At 44.4% G+C, this 24,945-nt stretch overlaps 1 protein-coding gene across 4 annotated transcripts; it reads right to left on the reverse strand.

The window, feature by feature from the left end:
* Positions 1–1,700: 1,700 nt before the first annotated feature.
* On the reverse strand, positions 1,701–19,004 carry MINDY2 (MINDY lysine 48 deubiquitinase 2). 4 transcript variants are annotated; one of them, XR_004427716.1, is made up of 10 exons: positions 18,032–19,003; positions 13,722–13,779; positions 10,380–10,471; positions 9,418–9,576; positions 8,735–8,837; positions 7,323–7,465; positions 6,285–6,458; positions 5,312–5,509; positions 4,181–4,296; positions 2,932–3,014 (listed from the first exon to the last, which is right to left on the reverse strand). XR_004427716.1 is itself a non-coding variant. In XM_033166393.1 (9 exons), the coding sequence occupies exons 1-9, from the start codon at positions 18,857–18,859 to the stop codon at positions 2,895–2,897; spliced, it is 1,875 nt and encodes a 624-aa protein (XP_033022284.1). In that variant the 5' UTR covers positions 18,860–19,003; the 3' UTR covers positions 1,701–2,894. The 4 variants fall into 4 exon arrangements, 3 of the variants coding, with proteins under 3 accessions (XP_033022284.1, XP_033022286.1, XP_033022287.1); XM_033166393.1 differs by lacking the exon at positions 4,181–4,296 and having other exon boundaries at positions 1,701–3,014; XM_033166395.1 differs by lacking the exon at positions 4,181–4,296 and having other exon boundaries at positions 1,701–3,014; positions 10,407–10,471; positions 18,032–19,002.
* Between the last annotated feature and the right edge of the window lie 5,941 nt (positions 19,005–24,945).

The following is a 24,945-nucleotide window of genomic DNA, read 5'->3' on the forward strand; positions in this document are numbered from 1 at the left end:
CAACATTCACTCCCGCTCTACAGCCATAAGCCAAAAACTAAAAGAAACAGCTGCAGTGAAAGAGAACTAAGACATTCTAATTGCCATTTAGGACAACTGTCATGATTTTTTTTTCAAAAGCAACATCTTACACATAAGTGCCTTTTACAAAATTATAAAAGTATTTGGCAGTGCTTTAAGTGGTGACATTATTGATGAATCTCTGCATTTATAACATCAATTACATAGCCACAGCAAAAAAGAAAAGATCCTACACTCCTGCTCTACATTATTAAGCTTTGATAAGGCAAAAGCCTGTCTTCATTAAGGGCCTTAAGTCTTTCCACACCCTTCACTCTACATAATAAAGTCTTCTGGAAGTGATGTGATGTTTTGTTTTTAAGAGACAGCAGAAGGGAAATGCATGAAAAGCATGTGTTTTTGTGTTAAACTTGATTTTGCTTGCAAGTTAAAAGCCTAGGCTAAGTCTCTGCAAGAATGATCAGGAATCCCATCAATGGCAGCAACCTTATGGAGAGGTATGCAGCCTTGAGCACCAACAACACAGACCTGGGGCTAAAAATTGAGCTGTTATGGCTGGGAGACATAAATACTCCATCTTTCCTCTCACCAGTATCAAAGAGGCTACTATGAGGCTCTGAGAACATCACCACCAACCACACAAGTCTGCCAAAAACCTAAATGGTAAGGTCATGCTGTTAGGGCAAATCCACATCTTTAAAAGGTTTTGCATGCTGCACCAAAGTATGAGATTGTCAACATAAGGCAAGGCATGACCTCAGAGCTAGCCCTCCTCAAAACTACCTCTTGCCTAATGGGATGAAGTCATAGCTCATTGCACACAGCAGGCCCTCCATCTGCTGGAGCTTTCTGACTCCACAACACCAGCCACATCATAGAAATCTAACTTCCTTGATATTCAGATAAAAGCAAGAGAGCCACACCCTACTGTAAACGAAGAGAGAACAATGAATAGGAGCATCAGGCATTTCTTTCACTATGACTGACTATTGCAATTGCCAATGTAAAAACAGACTGGAAATGGTACAAACGTACACTTAATGTAAACACCTTAGCATTTTTTCTGCAAAAAGAAAAGCCTTGATACAGCTTTGTGCTAACATATGTGTTAAAATTTCAACAATAATGTAAGATGGCACTATTGTCTAACAGAGGGTCAGGGTAATGTGCATATGTGAAATAAGATACTTTGAAGTAGTACAAGAAGAGATACTCTTTACATTTAAAATGTTATGCAATACAAGGGTAAATTCAGTTCTGAATAAAGCCATTCTGTTTGTTCCATGTTTGTTCACAAATTTGCCAGAAATGTTTACCTTTCAGACCAATGGTTGAAGGCCAATATTTTAGACTTAATTTAAAGGGGACAAATACACACACCCTGTCAAGCAGTAGGCATCTCTCATAGAAATGGCTTTGGCTAGAACCAACTTCAGGGCATGGCCTCCTCCTCTGAGACTTAAGGTATTTTGGTGCTGCTGCAAAATGGAAGTTAGAAACAGGGTATCTAACTATTAGACTGGACTCTCTGCTCCTAGAGGAACTTCAGGGGGGAAAGCATCCAACCCTCCCATTTCAATGGTACCTTGTTACCAACCACCTCAGTAGAAAAGATTGCCACACTGAATGTTAGGCAGGGATGAGGTTTGTCTACAGATGCAATTATCCAGGCTTTGTGATTGTAGCAAGTAGCCTCTATGGAATGAAATATAAAGTTATCAAAAGGATGAAGGCCAATGCCTTCCTGGTGAGGATGGCCTGGAATTTCCTCCCTCTGACAGTAACATTCAATACCCCTATCAGCAACTTATCAGTACTATGAGAAGTAGCATGTTCATTTGTATGCTGTCCTCTATAAAATGTGATTCCCCAAAGTTCTACTTTAAGTGTTTACAGCCAAGTATCTTTTCCAAATATTCAAAGCTCCTTCCCTCCATAACTGCCTTGTAAGTCCCACCAAAATCCAGGAGATTTGTTCTCATATGCAGTTAGGACCACAGCCCCAGGGCGCAGTGGAACAATTTTCATACTCTGTGGAAGTGTGCTTTAGAGCTGCATGGACATGATACAGATTATCTACCTACAGTACACTTGATAAGGCATATAATCACACGCATCCTCATATTACTCATCCCAGGTACTTTGGGTGAGGGGGGTGAGGCAAGTATCAAGCAATTTTAATTCCACAGATCACAGCACATCAGGTTTTCCTTCCAGTCACCTACTCCTGCATAGAGGAGATCAATAAATAATAGAACAGCTCTGGTCTCACTCATCTGTATTGAAAAGGGCCAAGTACAATGGTGAGCTTGACTCAAATATGGGACAAGCCTCCATTTCTCTTGCCATTTCTGAGTAATCTTAACCAATACTATTCAGACCCAAGTCTCACCTAGGTAGAAGACAGCTCAGGGGACACCTGCCCATAAGCCAATAAAACAGGTGAGCTACAGGCTGCAAGATGCCCAGAAGCCTGAAAGATTGCTTTCACACCATAAATAGTCCTCTTGTGGCAATTGATGTACAGACCTCTGGCAGAAGCCCAATATGAGAACCACTTAACTCCTTTCATCACAGAGACAAGCAGATTTACTAACAAATATTTTGAGTTAGTTATGTTCCAACAGGACAAAACCTGTGGCAGTGTGGACTCCCCCTCCACAAAGGTGGTTATTTTCTCACAATGCATTGAAAGCAGAGGCAGCCTCATTCAAATCCCTCTGAAAGAGAGCATGCATGACTTCAATGGTCTTGGGGGCACCATCCTCTGTGGGGCTATCAGGCACAGGCGGCATGTGGAGCTTGGAGTCCTTAGAATTCCTTGTTTGTGTTTCAAGGATATGTGCTTGGGTCCAGGTAGAGTCCCCCTCCTGTTATAGAATGGCACAACTGTTCTTCTCTTTCTCTCGCTCTTTCTCCCGAGGTTCTTTTCTTTTCCGCTCACTACTCCCAGATTGTCTTCCAGTTGATGGAGATGCAGCTCCTTGCACTTGCTATCAATAGGAAAGGGGAGGGGGAAAGGCAGCTTATTTATTTGAAGTATTTTCATCCACTGCTCAGGCAAAGAAAGGCTCAGAGCAGATCAGCCAGGCATCATTTATGCTTAGAAACACTCATTAAAGCCAACTAAGAGATACTGTCCACATTGGGCCAAGCACTGCTAAACATCAAATGGTGACCAGCCAGCCAAGTTCATCATTGGAGAGGGGCCAAGGGAGTGTAGTATACTGTCCCCAACTACTCACCACCCCATTAGGTATTTTCACATTTCCTTTTCTGGAAGATGGAGGCCCACCACTCACTTCAGAATTCACTCCGTGTGAACTTGTTGCAAAGAAAGTGATTCTTGTGCCACCATAAAGACAAAGAAAGACAGCCTAACAACTTTGTGTTCCATTCCTAGGAAAGGTGGCTTGTCAGCTTCAGGCAGGCCTTCATGAAGCAGATTATCTAGATCCATTTCATTAAGTTGCCTGTACTCTTTTGCCTGTTGCCTTACATCTTTGTTCGCAGCACCAATGCCACACCTGTGAGCTATTTGCCAAGTTTCTGTGGGGTACCGGTAAATGGCCCGTAGTAGTTTGTATGGAGCTGGACAAGTGAGCTTTGTTGTTTTTGTGCTGCTTTGTAATTCACAAATGTAATCTTAACTGTATTTTCTAATTGTATTTTCACAGTATGCAGGTTTGATTTTATGCTATTATTTTTAATTACTTTAATAAATCTACCTTTTCAACCCTGATGTAGCTTTTTTGGAAGCCTTATTACTGAATCCAGTTTTCATAGCTACTGAACCATTTTTGTGGACCAGAGGTACAAGAACAGACAGTCTGGTTTTTTGCTCTTGTCCCAGTGTATTTCATGCGATATCTGGTAATGTTCTGGGAGTTTCCTGGTCCAGCCTAGTTGGACCAGTGTCATGGTGGCAGCTGTACTACCTTGCAGGGTTGGTTTTTCAACTGTGGTTGCTTGGCACCTGCTAAACCAACAAGGGCTGGTCCCAGGGTTTTAGGAGTCCAGTGCTTGACACCAACTATAAAAAATAGTACCTTAATCCCTCAAGATGGTAGCAAAAACCCCATGTTAAAGTCCATGTCATTGAAAGAAAATACGCCAATATATGAAAAGGGAGGGGAAGCATTAGTTTACATCAGGTTACCTCAATAGATATGTGATCAGTGTCAGCAGGCTAAATTAGGAATATATTGGTGTATAACATGCAGAAGACAGACCAATCCTCAGCCTCTAAGAAACAATTTCATCCATAAGTGAAATCTAAAAAATAAAAATTTCCCTCGCATTATTTACAGATTTAGCACTGTGTGTTCTGCATTTGTTCAGTAATCATGTATGTTTTCCAGGGTGTGAAAGCTATAGCTACCAACTGAATTTTACATATTGTCAATTATTTTTGATGTAATTAAGGATTTATTTATTTTTATTAAAAACTACTCATTGCCAGCAGCAAACATGGCTGATTATTTTACCAGGGTCACAGGCTATTCACCATAGCTACCACCCCTTCAGGCCTATGCAGGCATGCCAGGCTCCCCCAACATTGTGGAAGCCCGGAACGTGTGATGTCACACCGTGGGAGGAGGCCTGACGTGCCCAACAGGGCTTGCCGTGGCTGCAATGCACTCTGTTGGGCCTTCCCACCACTGCAATGGGCTCCAGTGGAGCCTGCCGCTGCAGTGAGAGGGCCCAACAGAGACTGTCGCAGCTGCGGCACATCCCATTGGGCCTTTCGGAGGGCGCAACAGGCCCCATTTACTCCTAAGGGAGAAAACAACCCCTGAGTGTCCACTAATTTGTGATGTGTGCATTTGCTGGAGAAAATTGCAAATGGGCCTTGGGGATACAGGCTCTAGCAACTCACTTTTATGCCAAACAATGGCAGGCAGGCCTGGTCCCTGAAGTCCTCAGGAAGGCCTCTCAAAGGCCTCCTATGTTCTAAGGACTTCTGCCCCAGATGGAGCCATACCTCACATCAGCTGTCCAGCTACAGAATTCTTTGGATAAATTTATACCTCGCCTTTCAGCATTACACAGTTAACAGTTAAAGTCAGATCACTGGTCCAGTGAACTCAGTATTGTCTACAACAACTGGCAGGGGCTCTCCAGGGTTTCAGACAGAAGTCTTTCCCAGCACTACTTTCCCAGCTCTGATGCTGAGCTACAGCCCCAACCAACTCAACAGGAAATGCTTCCATGCAAGCATGCAGAAGACAGGACTATGAGAAAAGTTGCTGGCAGAATACAAGGGCTACCAGGAGCCAAATTTCCATACCTGAACCTGAGCAGCAGTGGCAGCAGCAGTGGCAGCGGCAGCTTGCTCCTGCTCCTGATAGTACTGAGAAGCCCGTCTGTCCTCCTCTTCCTGAAGTTTCTTGGCAAGTTCAAGGTCACTGATTCCTTCTGGTATCTGTTCCCAATTAATGTCTTGGCTTTGCTGCTCTTGTTGCAAGGACAATGCCATCAGATAATCCTATTATGTAAATCCATGGTGAACACTGCTTTAGTTGGCACAATACAATCAACCAGTGAGATTGTATCCACCATCCAAATTTTCAGCTTTCTTCCATACACAAAAGAAATATCACTTTCAGCAGCTGCATGAAAGCTGATGTGTGAAGCCTCCTTCCACAATGAACTGGGTAAGAAATTGCTGGGCACCATGCAGCCCTGACTTGGTTACAAGTTGTAATTGCTGGATCACTGCAGCACCTTTTAGCGTACAAAATCTAGCAGGCTTTTTGTCCATCCTAAACTCATGCTTCCAGATATCATGGACAAAAGGCTGCCCTCAATATCTCAAGGATGGAGAATGATATTTCGAATAATCCAATGTCCTTATAGATGTCTTTAAAAGGGCATTAGACAAAGTCATGGATAGGACTATCAATGGCTAAATGTTACTGCATGCCTCTGAGTACCACCAAATGTTGGAAGACAGCAGTGCAGAGGGCTGTTGCACTCTTCATGGGCTTCCCAGGGGCATCGGGTTCGCTGTTGTGGGGAACAGGATACTGCAATAGGCAGGGCTTTCTGTCTGATTCAGCATGACTCTACTGAGGTTCTTAAGAAACGTAATGTTATGCTACCTGACTACATAATTGAAGCAGACATTAAGTTCTGCCTAGTTTATTCTGCTTTCAGAGAATCAGGAGGGAAAAGGAGGCTGACACAAGGCACGATTTACATACAGCGCTAGTGGGGAAATTGCATCCATTCCAAGTACTGAAAAGGCAAAGCAAATCTACCTGGTCTATCTGATCTTGCTGTCCTCTGTATACTGTTTCTGGATCAGATGGAGGTCGTAGATGGAATTCAGAATCACAGAAGTTTCCATCCCCATCTACATTGTGTAAGCTTTCCCAAACAACTTTGTCTTCTGTAAGGAAACCCTGATCTGTCACCAGGAGATAAAGCTGGCCCTAAATGAAAAGGAAATTCTTTTACACGTGTTGTTGGAAACTAATTTGGATGGGGGAGGGAGCACTGATTCCTGCTAATACCATGTCCATTGTTTGGTATGAAGTTAGTGACCATCTCCTGAGTATTTTTAGCTTTAGGAGCCATACGTGTGGAGTATGCAACCTTGCTGCACAGTTATGCAACTTTCCATAGTCAATCATCAGTTTATAGCTATCAGCTAAAATTTCACATCTGCGACTATTTCATGCATTATTATACCTCCTCCAGAAGCACAGCTTGCCATAAGTTGTTGGATTCCAACTCCCATCAGCATGGCCAATGGCCAGGGGTGATGGGAGTTGTATAGTCTAACAACTGGAGGGCTGCAGGTTCCCCACACTATAGTTTCTGAATGCACCCAGCAGATGTTCAAGGAGACATGACACTATCTAATGGCATAACAGTGTGCAGATGTGGGAATCAACTTAATTCATTGGCTGTACATTTTGATACGTAAGATTCTAGCAAAAGAAGGCTGATCATCCTGTCACAGCTACAACCCTAGAGAGAAGCATTAAAACTGAACTACTTGAGCATACATGTATGTGGAGTTTGAAAATATGCCAAAGGAAACACATTTAGAAGCCAACAGGCATTCCTCAATAGGAAAATATCTGGGATGCCAGCATAGTCAATGACATGGGAAAATAGGACTAGTAGTTAACATCTTGAAGGCCACAGGTTCCTTATCCCTGTTCTCGGGCAAAGCAGCTACATGACACTTTAGAGGCAAATGGACATCAACTAGGAGCAGGCCACACACTCATGAGCTTCATTAGTTAACAAGCTCAGATAAAATACAGAAAATGTTCACAGCCATATACCTTATGTTTGGTCATGGTGCTAAAGTGGTTGTTTCTAAAGAACACACATAGTTCTCCTTCTTGAACAGTGGAAGTCAACTCACATAACCCATGGTAGGTCAACTGAGTGGCTGTGTTGTTTAGGAACTGTTCTGCTATGGAACCTGCGAAGAAAGGTGGGTTACTGCAATTTAAAAATACAATATTAAAATCAGTTTAAAACAATGACAGTCCAGAAAATAGGGTAGGTCCACACACACACACACACACACACACATTGTCAAAAGGCCTGTGTAAAAAAGGTGCTTCTTCAGCATATGGCTAAAACTATACAATGCCAGAGACACCTCTTATAAACTGCCACAGAAAAGACCCTCTCCCAGGACACACACACCCAAAAATTATGAAGAGTAGTGGAAATACCAAGAGGAACCCCTCTGTTTATCTTCAGTACAGACTATTGGGTATTAAAGAAGCATATTTCAGATATTTGGGGCCTAAACCTGCTGTACTGTAGTACCCAGCTAAGCATGACATTTATCTGAAAATTGGGAGTGTGTCAGCTTAGAACTGCATGGAGGACAAGACAATTCCAGTGTAAGACAGCTCAGTTAAGGATGGTTTGCTGATAAAAGAAAAAGGAATTAAATCACTACAAAGCCTGTTAGACTCAAATGAGATGAAGAGGTTGATTGTGAAGCAGAGTTAGAGGCTTGCTTCTAGGTTAAGTGGCCACTGGATTGCGGTCACAGACTATTCAATGCTAGTCCGACTCAGAGCACACCCATTTAAGTTACTGGACATTACTAACTTAGGTTCATTAATCTCAGTGGGTCTACTCTGAGCAGGATTTAGTTGAATTCTACTCAATAGGTCTATCCCAGGCATAGGGAACCTTCGGCTCTCCAGATGTTTTGGCCTACAACTCCCATGATCCCTAGCTAACAGGACCAGTGGTCAGGGATGATGGGAATTGTAGTCCAAAACATCTGGAGAGCCGAAGGTTGCCTATGCCTGGTCTATCCTTAAAATCAGTGATTTCCCCCCAATACTCCTCATTCATGCATGTGACCAAGACGGCATTATAATTGTGGAAGCTGCAAAACAACCGGGTGGGGCCATTGCCTTCATGCTCTGCTTGTGGGCCTCCCAGAGACATTCAGTTAGTTACTATGGGAAACAGGATGCTTGGTTGGGTGGGCCTTTAGTCTGCCCCAGCAGGGTCCTTAAGTTCTTATGGATTCTATTCATGTCAGCTACATGGAATTTCCTTATTCAGAGGAGGTAAATGCCTCCAAGTACCAGTTGCTGAAGAATGACAGCATTGTCTTAATGCTTCTGACTGATCAGTGTTTGAAAAAGGATGTTGGATTAGTTGGACATTTGATATGATCAAATAGTGTTTTTCTGACATTCTTAAGCAATTCACCCACCTTCATCAACTAGCTTAGTGTTGTCTGACTGCTTACAACAAATTATTTTCTCCACCAGCTGATTGTAGCTGCAGTTACCAACTGCTTTCACAATTTCAGCAGTCTGTGGGGGAGAGAAAAGGTACACCAAGCTTGACTGATATTTTGTGTCTATTATGAGAAAGACAAGTTAATGCTACTACTAGTTTAAACTACAAGTGAACACTACCTTTTTAAAAAGACCTATACACAACTCTAAGCACAGACACTACTGTGGTGGCACACACAGGTGGAATGATATAACATTGTATTTTCCAGTACACAATGATGACTAAAACAAAATGCAACTGCCCATCCACCAATATCATTCTTTGCATAATTCTTTCTTAGGAAAGGAGCTGGGTGACTACTGGAAAGGTTTTTGCTGTGGTGGCACCCACACTCTGCAATTCCTCAAAGCCACATTTTGGACCTTCCATGCTATTTCTTAGGTACAAGAAGGCAGCTGTACTGATGCACTTTTAGTGGTGTTTAGGATCTGTAATAAATTTAGTTACTATATTTATCTTTGTGTTTATCTGTTGTAGCTTTTAAATGTTTACTTAAGTTTTTATATGGACTTGTTTTGCAGGCCACCTTCTGAGCTGGGGACAAATTCCATAAACCACACCCACAGGATTAACACATCCCCTCTACTTGCTTACCTGGGGATCTACTAGCCATCCATGGTATAACGGAATATCAAGAAGGTCAAACACTATGCATTCAGGTGTGTACTCAAACACTCGTACACCAGTGAACCTCACATTCACATCAAGACCTGTCTGAAGCTTATGCAAGATTGCCATTGCATCACTCATATTCTGCCAAAAAAAGGAAAACTTAACTGTTTGCATCAGTCAACACACAGTACCAGTATTAGTAACAGTATTTTAAAAGCAGATTACAGAAAAAATCTGAAGCTGTTGTGTTCTTAATGCTGTATGAAGACAGTGGAAAGTATAAAAATATCATTTACAGTAGGATGAGACTTGACCAATAATAAGATTATAACTTCATTTACCAATATGTTAAAACATTACCAAAGGACATTAAGTGTCCAATTCTTATAACCATGTTTCTGAGAGCAACAATATTCAGGAGCTTTTAACAAATAAATAACATTTAACCCAATTTGCTGATTCATAATGAAATCTACCAAGGGTTAGCAAATGCCCATCATTAAGAATTAACTGCTTCAGGTTTTTCAGGAGAATCAGGAATTTCTCAACTCACTGCAAAATTCTTATTGGCAATTTACTCCCTTCAAGTTTTTTATTACTTAAAAACTCTATGAAAGTAATGGAAAACAAGCTTACTACAGAGAAAAATTAAGCCATCCTATCATTTGTTAAACTAGACTTCAGCAGAAAGAGGAACTGTAGGTTAATTCACTAAAGAATTTCATCTCACAAACAAGATAAGAGTTACAGGTGGGTAAAGATAAAGATAAAGAGTGTAGCTCATGTTGCTACTTGTAATGCATAATTCTTTTTTTAATGTAGCAGTCTGTCTTCCACTGATTTACTCTTGCTTCTAATATGATTAAACAGAAGCTTTAACTTTACAATATGAATGGGGGGGGGAGATTAAGTGGTTTAATTCACTACTAGAAAATGCCACTTACTCTTAAGAAGAGCTTGTTATTTATTACCTGCTCATAGTTTAAGCGCTGAATTTCAGATATTTCTTTTGGTTTTGCATCAAGGATATAGTCCCCTATAAGAAAACAAAAGATTCTAATTTGAAAGCTGGAACTTTATAATCAAAAGCAGTCCAATCTTGTTAAAGCTTTATTGGTTATTTCACAGGGGGGAAACTATCAATTAGAGGAGGAGGAGGAGGAGGAGGAGGAGGAGGAGGAGGAGGAGGAGAGTTGTGAGAGACTGTAAAGATGCAAGCAAATACCCAAAATTAGAGAGCTGCTACATACAAGCATGAGTCAGTTTCCTTTCAGGTATGCCCTGAAAGACAAAGCTGGAATTTATGACACAAATCAAGGAGTGTATTTATATGCTGAGTAATCAGTTGCAATAAAATTAGTTTTTCTAAAAACCTGTACTTTGACCTGCCAATTTCAACTTTTGTTTCATTCTGGTAACTGGAATGTTCAGCCTTTTGTTATTAAATGGTGTGGTTAGATACAAGAAGAGTTTCCAATACTAGTCCTCCAAAGGTGTGCAAAAGTGATTATTTCTGCCTTGATCAGATCACACCTGGAGTACTGTGTCCAGTTCTGGGCAACACAATTTAAGAAGGATATTGACAAGCTGGAATGAATGCAGAGGAGGGTGACCAATATGATAAAGGGTCTGGAAACCAAACCTTCTGAGGAATACTGCAGGGAACTGCGTAAGAGGAGACTGAGGGGAGCGAATTTAGCCACCTTCAAATATCTTAAAGGCGGCCAGAACCAATGGCTTCAAGTTACAAGAAAAGAGATTCCAATTAAACATCAGGAATACCTTTCTGACAATTAGAGCTGTTATGACAGTGGAACAGACTCCCTCAGAAGGTGGCACTCTCATTCAGTGGAGACTTTTAAAGCAAAGGTTGGGTGGCCATCTGTCATGGATTCTCTAATTCAGGCATCCCCAACCTGCGGCCCTCCAGATGTTTTGGCCTACAATTCCCATGATCCCTAGCTAACAGGACCAGTGGTCAGGGATGATGGGAATTGTAGTCCAAAACATCTGGAGGACTGAAGGTTGGGGGTGCCTGCTCTAGTTGATATTCCTGCATTCCAGGGGGTTGGACTAGGTGATCCTCAGGGCACCTTCCAACTCTACAGTTCTATGGTTCTGTGATTAACTTAAACAGAGAGAGAGAAATGAACTGGGGGGAAACATTAAGATTTAAGCTAACCTTCATTAGCCTGGGGCCCTCTAGATGTTTTGCACTGTAAGTCCCATCAGCCCCACCCAACCTCAACATGGCTACTATGCTGGCTGCAGCTGATGAGAGTTGCCCTCCAGATGTTTGGGACTACACCAGGTTGGTGAAGCCTGGATTAAGCTTTGGCAAGAGAGTCATTCTCCGTTAATCATGCTTGCCTGAGCTTTACATTCCCCACTCAACTTTGAGTGGCTTCTTCTTGTTTATATCAGCTTTAACATCTATTTTAACACTTCAACTGTTGTATTCTTCAGTAACATAAAATGTTTAAAATTGTGCATTCAAGATTTTGCTTCCCGCGTATCAACCTTTTATCACCAATTAGCAACCACAAAAACAAATACTACCTAAAGAGCAACCAATAGATTACTTCTTCTGTAACAAGTGTGGAGAGCTGCCAAAATATCTGGCCCATGGTGCATTCCCTTCCAGCTTTTAGTCTCTCCTCCTCAGACCCGACCCCCCCCCCCAAAAAAAAACCCTGCTGTGCTGCCTTGCAGGACAGCAAAGAAGACACCTCTCTTCCTCCTCCAATACAGAAATAAGTGAGCTACTTGAAAGAAGTGGCTGATCTTCCCCTTTTCTGGCAGCTCACTTCTTCCTTCCACTTCTTTTCCTCCACATTCACCACATAAGCCAGGAGAGAATGGGTGGCCTCGCTTTCTTTTGGCTCTGGACCAGCCCATGGCTAGTATGCAACCCAAAAGGAATTCCCACCCCCATCCCATTAGAGAGCAGAAAAGGTTCCCTGCCCCTTGCTATAATATTCCTATAGCATATATCAATCAGTGTATCCTATATTACTGAGTAAAGGTAAAGGGACCCCTGACCGTTAGGTCCAGTCGCGGATGACTCTGGGGTTGCGGCACTCATCTCGCATTATTGGCCGAGGGAGCCATCGTACAGCTTCTGGGTCATGTGGCCAGCATGACTAAGCCGCTTCTGGCGAACCAGAGCAGCACACGGAAACGCCGTTTACCTTCCCTCCGGAGTGGTACCTATATATCAACTTGCACTTTGACGTGCATTCGAACTGCTAGGTTGGCAGGAGATATTACTGAGTAGCATCCCTCAATTTTTAGCTGTTAAATTATTCCCTGGAGAGACGACCAAACAAGTCTATAGTATTCTGAAGTAACATACTAATCTTATTTAAAGGCAGAATGAGTCATGGCCCCTGCAAATCCATTCTATGAAATTAAAGAGGAGCCGCTGAACTCCCTCTGCAGAATGAACCAATACATTTCAATACTGCTGGACTGTGGATGCTGCTTCCAGCCTACCCAGTGCCATTTTAACTGAAGAAAAATCTGATTTCCCATAGAAATCATGCCAATTGTAGCAAGTGTTGGAGATATTTCCCTTTTCAAATTTAAAGAGACAAAACACCTGCAATAACAGAAATAACATTTGCAGCCAGTGTGGTGTAGTAGTTAAGAGCGGTAGACTTGTAATCTGGTGAACCAGGTTCGCATCTCCGCTCCTCCACATGCAGCTGCTGGGTGACCTTGGGCTAGTCACCCTTTTTTGAAGTCTCTCAGCCCCACTCACCTCACAGAGTGAGTGTTGTGGGGGAGGAAGGGAAAGAAAAATGTTAGCCGCTTTGAGACTCCTTAGGGTAGTGATAAAGTGGGGTATCTTCTTCTTCTACATCACCCAAACTAACCAAATCAGTGAGAAGGGTAGGGTACAAATTCCCAGGCCCTTGTTCCCCAACCATGTGCCAAGATCTAAAGTGAAGGGCCAGTGGGAGGGGAGAGAAATAATAGTCCTTAGTAGGCAAAGGTGAGCTACTTAGGGCCCAAGTAATTAGAAGCTATGCATAGTTTCTAGAGGAGTCCCTCAGTGTCCAAGGATCATCTCACTCTAGCATGGCCAGGCTTCTCCAACCCACAAGCAGACTACACCCATGATATTTTAAAGTTAACAACAGGCTCAAGGCTAATTTAAATGTTCAACTACTGCCAAGCAGGCTATCCTGCCAGATTCTAAGCAATCCTTGCTTAGGAAGCTGACCCACAATTAACCATTTTTTCTCAATACAAATCACACATGCAGTGTTATTAGTACTAACCTAAGTATTCCATCAACTGCTCAGCAGTTATGATTTCCATCATTGGTGGTAGTTTCACCTGTGAGAGAAGAGAATTTAAGCTCAATTGTTTTTCTACAGTAATTAAATACAATAAAAGTTTGAAAGAGTTAAATATCCAAATTTGCCCTGTAGATGTACAAGAGCCACAGATATTTTTGGAACATGTAAAATAAGCCTGCCTATCAACTATTAAGAACCATATTAAAAATCACCAAGAGGTATAAAGGTCAACTTCCCAAGTAATAGAGACACATTTCTCTGCTGCTTCCAAATTCCTACATCTAGGAAAAGCTGCAGAAGAGATTATTCTTCTTTTGGTGACTTCTCTTTCGATGGATTGTGTTTTTACTACCACAACTTAAGAGTTCTATATACCTCAGAAAAGCAGTATTAGTATTTAGTTGTCCTTTATATTGAAACACCTCACAAGTTTAGGCTCCAAAATAAGTCCCTTGATGTTTATGTTTCAGTCAACAAAGGTTACTCATTTATATATAACTATATAAGCATACTGCAGGTGGTGAGCAGCATTAGCAATGCATACCTGTTGGGTTTTTTATGTGATTGCAAAGAAACATAAATGTCTCCTCAAATGCAGAAGCTACCAAAATCATTCTGATGTGCAACTTTCAGCAATTTATATAAAGTCTGCATCAACACCTGGTATACAATGAAACCTAAAGAGCCTTACCAGACTAGAATAGTGTGTGTGGCTAGGTCACTGTGCAAGTGATATTATGGCACCATATGCATAGGACTGCCTTTCAGGAAGACTTGAATTTCAGTGGGTCTCTTGGTGGAAACAAATCCCTGGGTCACTTAAGATTCTGAATGCTGGGCTACAGATGAAAATTATCTGAGCTGCTGAACTGCTATGCTTCTCAGAGCTGTTAATGTAGCTTTGAACTACTGCACTGTTCAAAGCTACATTAACAACACTGAGAAGCATAGCGAGGACAGAGATTACAAATGGAATGTTTTAGGCAGCAGTAAGGTTAAAGAAGATGCGTTAGTTGACAAAGTAATTCTCTATTCCATGGAAACTTTCAAAATGGAGAAGTTAATGTTCAACATAAAAGGATGCCATATGTTTACATTCATTTATATAGAGACCATAATTATTTCCATTTCTGTAAGATGCTGCATGCATTTCCAGAATGAGATTTGTTTGGCAAATAACTTGGTTTCCAAGATGGAACATATCACATTTTGCACTAGCCAGGGAACTAAGTCAGTAGGTTCCGTGGGTTTGGTATGTGTTTTCCTACTATACTACATCTGCAACATTTTGTGCAACACTACCCCTAACTTGGCAGGTAATAATAATAGTAATAGTAATAATAATAATAATTTATTATTTCTACCCCGCCCATCTGGCTGGGCTTCCCCAGCCACCCTGGGCAGCTTCCAACAAATGTTAAAATACATTAACATACATTAAAATGCATTATTCTTGGAAGCAATATCCCAAAAAGAAGCCAATGTTCAATAGTTCATGTTTTACTTAATGAGAAAGTGTAGATGCAAAGAAACTATTTGCGTGAGGCTTGTAACAGCACAAAAATTTAATTTCTCCCTGCTGGAATTCTACTGCCAAATCCCCAGCAAAACATGTGATTTTTACCACTAGGAAAATAAACCCTTTTCAGATCAACACAAGTTAATCTAATAGTAGTTGATCAAATTGGAGATAACATGAAAAAAATCCTTCCCAAATGAAGAGCTTATCATTTGCTCCCTGTTTACCACTCCTTTCAGCATCTTTGACTAAAGGCAATCACAGTCCTTCTCAAAATTAGCTTCTCTCTTGTCCTCAAAATAGTCATACTAGATTACTTTATTTTGAGAACACTTTGTAAGCTACTGTACTTGTAAAGCCTCTTGGGACTAAAAAGCAGGATATAAAATAAATGTTAGCTTCCTTCTGTACCTAGTCAGCCACCTAGCAAGAATAATACTGTTAGCGTATTCTAACTGGTTATCAGTGTCTTGGGTATTAAGGAAACAGACAAAATTATTTTAATGGGAGGTCAACCTGGAACCTTCTGTAATCACAGCATGGAATCAAAAGCTGAGCTATGGCTTCTGAAACAGAAGGAGAGGTGAGAAAACAGTAATGGTGTCACTTCACACCTCCCAGCACCAGATTTAGGGTGATGCAAGTGGTTCCCCGCCAAAGAGCACCAAGCCAAGGGAACACAAAAATGAGGAAATCCATAATTGAGATCCATTTGGGGTGCCAAATGTTGGCCTTGCATAGGGTGCCACATTATGAAAGATTACCAAAATCCATCCCTGTGACTCCACAGACCTTAGAGCACATTGCTTGCCTTAGATCGAGTCAACCTGTTGGACCACTACCTGCTATTAGCTCCTCCAAATGGCAGCAACATTCAGAGTCATCGTGTGAGGGGCTGGCTACAATTCTGTTTCAGAACATATACATACATGCTCTTCTGCTTTTAGCTGCAGGGGCCATAGTTTATAGATCTCTATCAGATGAAATTGCCTAGGACTATAGATGGATAACGGGTCTGACTGAGCCTAAGGCTACTTGCTTCATATGTTCTTTTTATGGCTTTTTGTCAGTCAGGACTCACAGAAACTCAGTTCTGGCACCTCAGGAACTCAGGTATCTCTCAGGTGGGTGCCATTGCTATTATTAGAGAAGGGAGGTGTTCATGGTGAGTTCCGGCACCTCTTTTTCTAGAAAAATAGCACTGGTTCTTTTCAACATACTGTATGGGGGGGGGACACCTCACCTCAACAGCAAATACAGCTTTGCAAACAAAAGGCCCCACTTTCAGCTTCCTACACCACAGGTTTAAAAGGATCGGATAGTGGAAATAAACCTTCTTCCATGTCTGAGAAGCTGGAGCAGGCATAGGCAAACTCTGGCCCTCCAGATGTTTGGGACTACAATTCCCATCATCCCTAGCTAACAGGACCAGTGGTCATTGATGATGGAAATTGTAGTCCCAAACATTTGAAGGGCCGGAGTTTGCCTATGCCTGGGCTCGAGGGTAGCTACCAGTCACTGCAAACCATACTGGGCTAGATGCTATAGAATGCATTCACGTGTAATGCTATGGCTTAGGATGAATGTGTGGGCTCCCATGGAGATCACAGCTGCCTTGCTCCCCCTTCCAGTCTTCAGCTCAGTGAGGTGCATGTCACACCTAAGCTAATGTTTGGCCTAACACATTGTCCAAACCCAGACTCAGGGTGATGTTTTCTTGCTACAACTTTGAGGTTAAGAAGACAGCTTAACTGTGAGCCTGGGTTTAGATGACACGACAAGCCAAACCTTGGCTTAGCAGCCCACTGCACTGAACTAAGAGAACCAGGGAGAAGCAAAGTGGGCCTGAGCTCCTTTCTGACAGCACACTTGTGCAGTCTCAGTAAACCATAGCTTGGTTAACCATGTGCAAACTAGATCCTATTTAGTATGAGACTGAACCTAGGACTCTCTACCTTCCCAAGACGAACTGTGGAGCTGTAGAAAACTTCCAAAGGAGAGGCACCCTGCCAGGGCTTGCTGCCTGAGGCAAAGGGAAAGACCCCTTCTATGTACGGAAACAACTAACAAGACTGAAGTAAGTTGCACCTTACTTCAATTCTGGCAATGAGGCAGTGTTATTCCAGGAGCTGCATCGCAGGGCAGGTCCCAGGTTGTGCATCCAACCTCACAGCATCAGCCTCCTGTGGCTATCTCACTTGCATTCTGTCCATACCCAGAGAGAAATTCACCTAGGCAGTTGTGCAAAATCCAGGAGGCCCACTCAGTATTTGTGGGCAGGGTGCCCTGCCCATTGAATGTTGAGGGGGCATTCGCACTAGCCCATCTCTTTAATGATTGCTGACAATTTCAAAGGAACATGCCAAAGTGATGTCACGCATGCACAACCCCCACCCTCCAAAAAATGTTGGGTGCAACTGCACATCTGCACCTAAGGTGATCAGTCCCTGGGCATGGCACACAAGGGAAGACATCCACACATGTAACAGAGGAAGCAGCCTTACAAGAGGGATCACACACATCCTCTAGCCCAATAGTTCTCCCAGGATGCCACTGCGAAAGTGCTACCTGGAGGTACCTGGGATTGAATCAACGATCTTATTGAATGCAAAATGCAGGTGCTCTGCTCCTGCCAGTGGGCCCTTCCCCTGAAAGGGTAAGGAAAGATTACAGCCTTCCTGGCCAATTTATCTAGGAAGCTGCCTGTCCCTCGGGAGGATAGCAAGGCGTGCAGTGGGCCTCGTCCTTCTCCCCCAGCCCCGCCACGCACCTTCCAGGCCAGGAGCAGTACGTTCATGATGGCCAGGAGCGGGCAGGGCCCGTTCTCGTTCTGGGTGATAATGGGCGTGTTCTCCTCCTTCCAGCGCACCCACTTGATGTGGTACACCGACTGACCCGGGAAGCGCTCCTTGGCGCCCGGCGGGAGGAGCAGGAGCGGCGATGGCGAGGCGGAGGATGACGACGAAGAAGCGGCGGCGGCAGTAGTTCCTGCCGCAGCCCCCTTGCTAGGGCTGACTCCATCCTCGTCGTCTTCACCGCCGGCGACGGGGGCACTCCTGGGCGCAGCCGCCGCCGCCTCCTCGGAGTCGTCGTCGTCCTCGCCGCCGTTGAGGTCGGAGATGCTGGCCCCGTCGCAGGACGGCAGGTTGGAGAAGGAGCCGAGCGAGTCGACCAGGCTCGCGGACTCCTCGCCGCCCGCCGGGCTCAGCGAGCCGGCCCCCGAGACCACGCTGCCGCCGCCGCTGCCTGGGAACGGAGCCACGGTCGCCTCAGCCCGGGAGGGGCTTTCAGGCGTCGTCGCATCTCGGTCGCTCTCGGCCACCGGCGGCGGCTCTTCCAGGCGGGAAGCGAGAGACGCGGCCGCCTCTGAGAGGACCGTCGAAGAGCTTCCCGCCCCTCGTTTCTCCTCCTCTTCCCGCGTCTCCTCAGATGCCGCCGCTGCCGCCGCCTCGTCAGGCTCTGAGGCGATTCCCGCCTCTTCCTGAGGGGAGACGCGACTCGCCTCAGGGGCGCCGCCGCCCCGCTCGAGCGCGCCCAGGGGGGCGGGAGGAAGCAAAGCTGGCGGCGGCGGGGGCGGAAGCTCCGCCAAACCCTCCATTGCCCTCGGCGGACAGCTCCCCTCCCTCTGTCAGCGAGGCGTTTCCGCTACAGGCGGCGGCAGCATGAGCAGCGCCGCCGCCGCCGCGATCGAGACGGCTGCTTCTGGCCCAAGCGGCCTTCGGACGCCATGACAGGCAGAGGCCACGCCCCTTCCCGCCCTGCCCGGGGGAGGGGCTAATTGTGCGGGGCGCATGCGCGTGACGCGTGCGAAAAAGGGCGCGGTTTGTTGAGGAGTCTTCTGTCAAGTGGGCTGACTGTTAGACACGGGGGGCCGTTTTTTGGGGGGGGGAACAGACAGACACCCCCACATATATATACACACACACAAGGCCGCAGCTTCAGCCCCCTCTGTTAGAGAGTTCCCTGATCTGGACCTTGTGCAGAGCAGAATAGTAATTAATTTGCTCTCCGCCTCAATAATGCTTGTCACCTACTCTTAAGGTAGTTACAAATAAAAATTGCAAAAACACAGAGCAACGCATTGGTTTTTAAGCAAACTAGCGATCCTGTCCAAGTCTTCTTTGTACAGTAATCCTTAATGCAGTTCAAAAAGCTTTCCTCTCTCTGGTCCCAGATCCTAAGCAACTTGCTTGTTAAAATTGTTAACTTCTACTCCTGCTGTTGGCTCCATCCACTGCTTGAGACGCTGAGTTCTTAGGGTCCATCTTCGTTCTGTGAGAGATCTCTGCTAGACTTTCCAGTAATGAGTCATCAATTAGCATAAATCCTCAAATGGAAACATCTACCCCCTTGTGCTGCATTAGCTAGAGACAAACATGCCTAATGCAAACTTCTCTTTTCATAGAATCATAGAGTTGGGACCATGGGTATTTGGGGGTCATCTAGTCCAACCCCTGCAATGCAGGAATCTTTTCTCCCATGCAGGGTTTGAAACCAAGACCCTGAAGTTAAGAGTCTGATGCAAACACAACACATACAAGCATAGCATTCTATGCACAATAAGTTTATACGCCCCATGCCTGCCCCACATTATAACTGCTTCCTCCCATTCTGCTCGCTCCATCTGCACTCTTACATAGATTATAATTCCCTGTTATCCACTGGGTTTCTTATACAAGCAATACTAACTACCTAAAGTAAAGTAAGTATCTGAAGAAGTGTGCATGCACACGAAAGCTCATACCAAGAACAAACTTGGTTGGTCTCTAAGCTGCTACTGGAAGGAATTTCTTTATTTTTTATTTTGTTTTACCTAAAGTAATGTACTGCATACAGAGGACCAGGACACCTATCTGCACTGGATGTATCCAGGGCTTTTTTCAGCCAGAACTTAGTTCCAGCTCCTTTCAGGTGGGTGCCATTGCCATTATAAGAGAACAAGGGAGGAGTTCATGGTGAATTCTGTCACCTCTTTATCTAGACAAAAAGCACTGGGTGTAACAATGCCTCTTGGGAAAGCCTGGTGGCATCTCACAGAGAAAGCTCAGACACCTTGCCATGTCCAAGGCGAGCCAAGTTATTTTGGCACTTGAGGCAAATTCCCAAAGGTGCCTCTTCCTGGGAGAAAATATGCACAAATAACTGAAATAGCACAATTTTCAGCCTTTCAATGACACCCAAAGCCAGGTGCTGTAGACAGTGCTGTAGACAGCCCCCTCACTCAAGGCCATATAAAATCTCTGTAACAGTATGGGCTAGTGTGGTGCTGTTAGTGTACCAGGCTAGGACCTGGGAGAACCAGGTTCAAATTCCCCCACTTGGCCCTGAAACCCATCACTCCCAGCCTAACCTTCCTCACAGTATTGTCCTGAAGATGAAAAGGGGCTCCTTGGAGGGAAGGTGGAATATAAATGAAATATGGTACATACATAAAACCTTGAGTAGGATTCCTTTCAGGGAGGAAGAATCCAAATATCATCCCTGGATAAATACCTTTTTTCCCCTTCCCCTCCTCTCTCATTGTCCTCCCTCATGGTAAAACTGTTGATGTAAGCTCCTTGGGGCAGGGACTTCTACTTGGATTAATCTGCACCAAGACCTACCGGTAAAAGGCAGTGGTGGGGTGGTAAATTCTGAAGTGCAGGTGTCCGCATAACAGCCGCCACAAGCCTTCTAATTGTCAGCTTGGCTTTTTACAATGCATGCTAACGTCATTTATCACCCCCTCTGCTTAGCTTATTTTGTGGGTTTCTCTATGGGGGAATTAAACTTTATATTTTACATACAGAATATTTGCAAAAAGTGCCTCAGGGGGTGACAGGCATGCCCCTCTTGTGAAATATAAGGCAGGGTTTCCTGCTCCACCCCACACCTCTTTGTAAAAGAATAAAAATACATCAAGGGAATATACTCATCACAGAGGGCTAGATGAGACAAACCACAGATGCATGGCACTATGGGGCAGCAAAGCCAGAAACTGCCTTTTGTTTTCAACTTCATCTGTGTTCTCTGGAAACAGCTGTTTCCTGTGTGCAGTCAAAAAGGACGCAATTGTGGAGAGGAGGCCTTCTGTGTCAACAATGCAGTGCTTCTCACATCACTCTGTTCAAAATAAAGCCTTTTAAGCAGTGTAATTTGCTTTCAATAACACCCATTAGTTATTCCCCCCCCAAGTGCCAATCATATTCCAACAAACATGCCTACACACAGCAAAGCATTTCCAACTTTTAAAATGTTATGCAGCCCTTGAGTGAACTCCAAAGTCACATACACCATTGGTTTGGTCTGTTGTCCATCCAGCACTGATAGCAACTGAATAAAACCCATGCAGCTGCAACAGATCAAAGGCCCATCAAGCCAAACATCCTGTTTTTACCAGTGGCCAACCAATATCTAGCTCTGACACTCCGACTCTTGGACAGGAGACAACTGTACATTATTGCTAGTGCCAGAGGAACCTGACTCATATGGTACAAATATTTTCATACCACAGTGTTCTAAGACACACATTCTATTGACATTTATGGTTGTATTTATATTCCACCTTTCCTCTAAGGAGGTCAGGTGGTTGCCCGATTTTCCTTGCTCCCCTTTTTACCTCTATGAGGTAGGCTGAATGAGAGCAACTGGCTCCAGCTCACCCAGTGGGCTTCATGGGTAAGTGGGGATTTGAACCCAGGTCTCCCAGACCCTAGTCCAACAGATGTGTGCAGTGCAGTGCTTGGGGTTGTAATCTTCCACCCCCAAAAGAAGAATTCCATTGTCTACTATATGCTGCATGAAGCAATACTTCCTGAAGTCTGCCCTGAACGGAGGTGTACCTAAGCTCCCTTGTGCTCTTGACAAGGAGCTGTATTGGTGCCCCCATCTCTTGGGCCTTTAGCAAGGAGATGTATTGGAGACCAGGCCAGCAACCGAATTCCTCTGCCGAGATGCCCAGAGGAGCCTGTGCACCTCACCCAGTTGCCCAGAACAGTGGAGGAGTGGCCTTGGGAGTGTGTGAATGGGGGCAGGCAGGCTCCTAGCCACTCCAAGTCAGTGTGGAGAGGCACAATACCTGACTGAGCCCTATACATGCCCCTGGTCCTGAATCTTCCAGCATTCAGCTTCATTGGGTGCTCCAAATTCTAATGTTTGGGAATCCACTTTCTTTATACCATGCACATAACATTATAACTGTCTACCATGACACCTCTGACTTGCTTTTTCTCTCAACTAAAAAGTCCCAAATGTTGGAACTTTTCCACATAGCTTACTAGATCCATGCTTGGGTGGCCTCAAGGTCAGACTGTTACATTGTGCTCCACATGGGGACTGAAGACAGTATGGAAGCTGCATCTAGTGCAGAATGCAGTGATCAGAGTGCGGATGAACTTCACCAGTTGCCAATCCACATCTGAGCCCAATTTAAGATGACATGGAAAGCCCTACAATGACTGGAGACCCAAATATCTGAAGAAGGGCATCTTTCCATATCAACCTCCCCATTGATATGTGGATCAGTGGTGGAGGAAGAGGAGCGCGGAGGGAACGCACCACCCCCGGCAGCACATTGCGGCTGCCCCCCACCTGTGCTGGACGCCATGCCCCCACAGGTGGCGTGCCACGCCCCCAAGCAGTGTGCCACGCTCCTGCAGGCGGCATGCCACACCCCTAGGACACACGCCGGCCCTGCCCCCGCCTGCTCTCCGCCCCTCGATGTCGGAGCATGAAGATCTGCCATTGATGTGGATGGGTCTTCTCTGTGGTGGCTCCCTGCCTCTTGAGTGACCTCCCACCCACATTAATATGAGTGAACCATGGCTGGGAACCATTTGCACTTTCTGCAGCCTGGGAGGCTGTTAACATACCTACAGCTGGGGCTTCATACTTTGTTCCTGTTTGGATGAAGCAGCACACAAGGTTTTGGTTTATGTGCACTGCCACATATATTGCAGGAGTGGCCCACAGCTGAGGAGCTGTCCTTAGGAACTGCAGACCGCACATAACTCTTTGCCTCCTGGAGCACTGTGTGCCTTTGCTTGTTATTTTGAGTGTATACAGCAGGGGTCAGCAAACTTTTTCAGCAGGGGGCCAGTCCACAGTCCCTCAGACCTTGTGTGGGCCTGGACTATATTTTGAAAAAATAATAATAATAAATGAATGAATTCCTATGCCTCACAAATAACCCAGATATGCATTTTAAATAAAAGCACACATTCTACTCATGTAAAAACACCAGGCAGGCCCCACAAATAACCCAGAGATGCATTTTAAATAAAAGGACACATTCTACTCATGTAAAAACATGCTGATTCCTGGACCATCTGTGGGCCGCATTTAGAAGGCGATTGGGCCTTAGTTTGGGTGCCCCTGGTATACAGGCATTGTAAGTTGTAAGGGCTTGAGATCTGCAAATGTTTATTGCTTGAAAAGGTGTGAGACCAGAATGCTCAGTAGGTTTATTTTTTAAGTTGAAAGCAATTTTGTCTCTTATCATCACATCCTCTAAGGCTCCAAACTCACAGCCCTGAGCTTTGTGATAGAGTAGCAATGCCTTCTGTTTCATTTAATTTTAGCTATCCAAACCGATAGCATTCAAACTCTCTAGTGTCACAATGTTATTTAAAGGCTGGTGATACCTTCTTGATGGTGATTGGGAAGACTCCTCTATATAAACCAGGGGTCGGCAAAGTTTTTTTGTGTGGCTTGGGCCGGTTCATGGAGCTTCCTGCAGCCAATGGGAAGCTGGCCAGTGTCGCGGAAGGCAGTGCATGGGAGCCGACCGAGCAGGCGGCGGGGGTCCATGGGCCGGTTAAACGACCCCCATGGGCCAGCCTTAGGTTGCCGACCCCTGATATAAACCCCTAACTTTACAGTAATGGTATTGAAAAACACTTCTGCCAAGGTTTTCTTGGTTGGATCTGTATGTTACATGTTATTGTGTAGTCCTATGGTGCCTTGTTACCAATGTAATACAAAAGAACTGCAATTTTATGATATTCGGTTATCCCTCAGAGCAATAGAACTAGATATAAAAAGTTTGTTTCTGGTCATCAAGCACAAGGGTCACATTGATCGAGAAATATATATATAATATTTTTATGTAATTGTATTTTGTATAAATTATAAAAATTATAATTTTGTTTGTTCTGTTTACAAACAAAACATTTAGATAGCTACCTTTCTACCGGTAGGACAGGGTGCCACAGGAAGGAAACAAGGTTGGAAGGGGGCCACAATTGGGAAACGGTTGAGAAACATTGGACTATATGATTCTCAGGGTCCCTTCTAATTCTACAGTTCTGGTTCTATGAAAAGCTCTTATGGTTTATTGAAGGTGAAGGCCTACTTTGACCCCCTGTGGTTTGGGAAGCGTACTTTGTGACTAAAACTTGCAACGGATTGCCCTAATATCAAGAAGCTGGAGTCAGGAAAGCTTCAATACTAGTACATTATTTCTTCATAAACAACAGATTTAGTTGGTCTCTAAGGTGCTACAGGAGAGGGACATGGGTGGTGCTGTGGGTTTAAAAACCACTGAGCCTAGGGCTTGCTGATCAGAAGGTCGGCGGTTTGAATCCCCGCCATGGGGTATGCTCCCGTTGCTCAGTCCCAGGTCCTGCCACCTAGCAGTTCGAAAGCACGTCAAAAGTGCAAGTAGATAAATAGGTACCGCTCCGGTGGGAAGGTAAACGGTGTTTC

The sequence above is a fragment of the Lacerta agilis genome, chromosome 13 (assembly GCF_009819535.1).
Source record: "Lacerta agilis isolate rLacAgi1 chromosome 13, rLacAgi1.pri, whole genome shotgun sequence".
Classification (NCBI taxonomy): Eukaryota; Metazoa; Chordata; class Lepidosauria; order Squamata; family Lacertidae; genus Lacerta; species Lacerta agilis.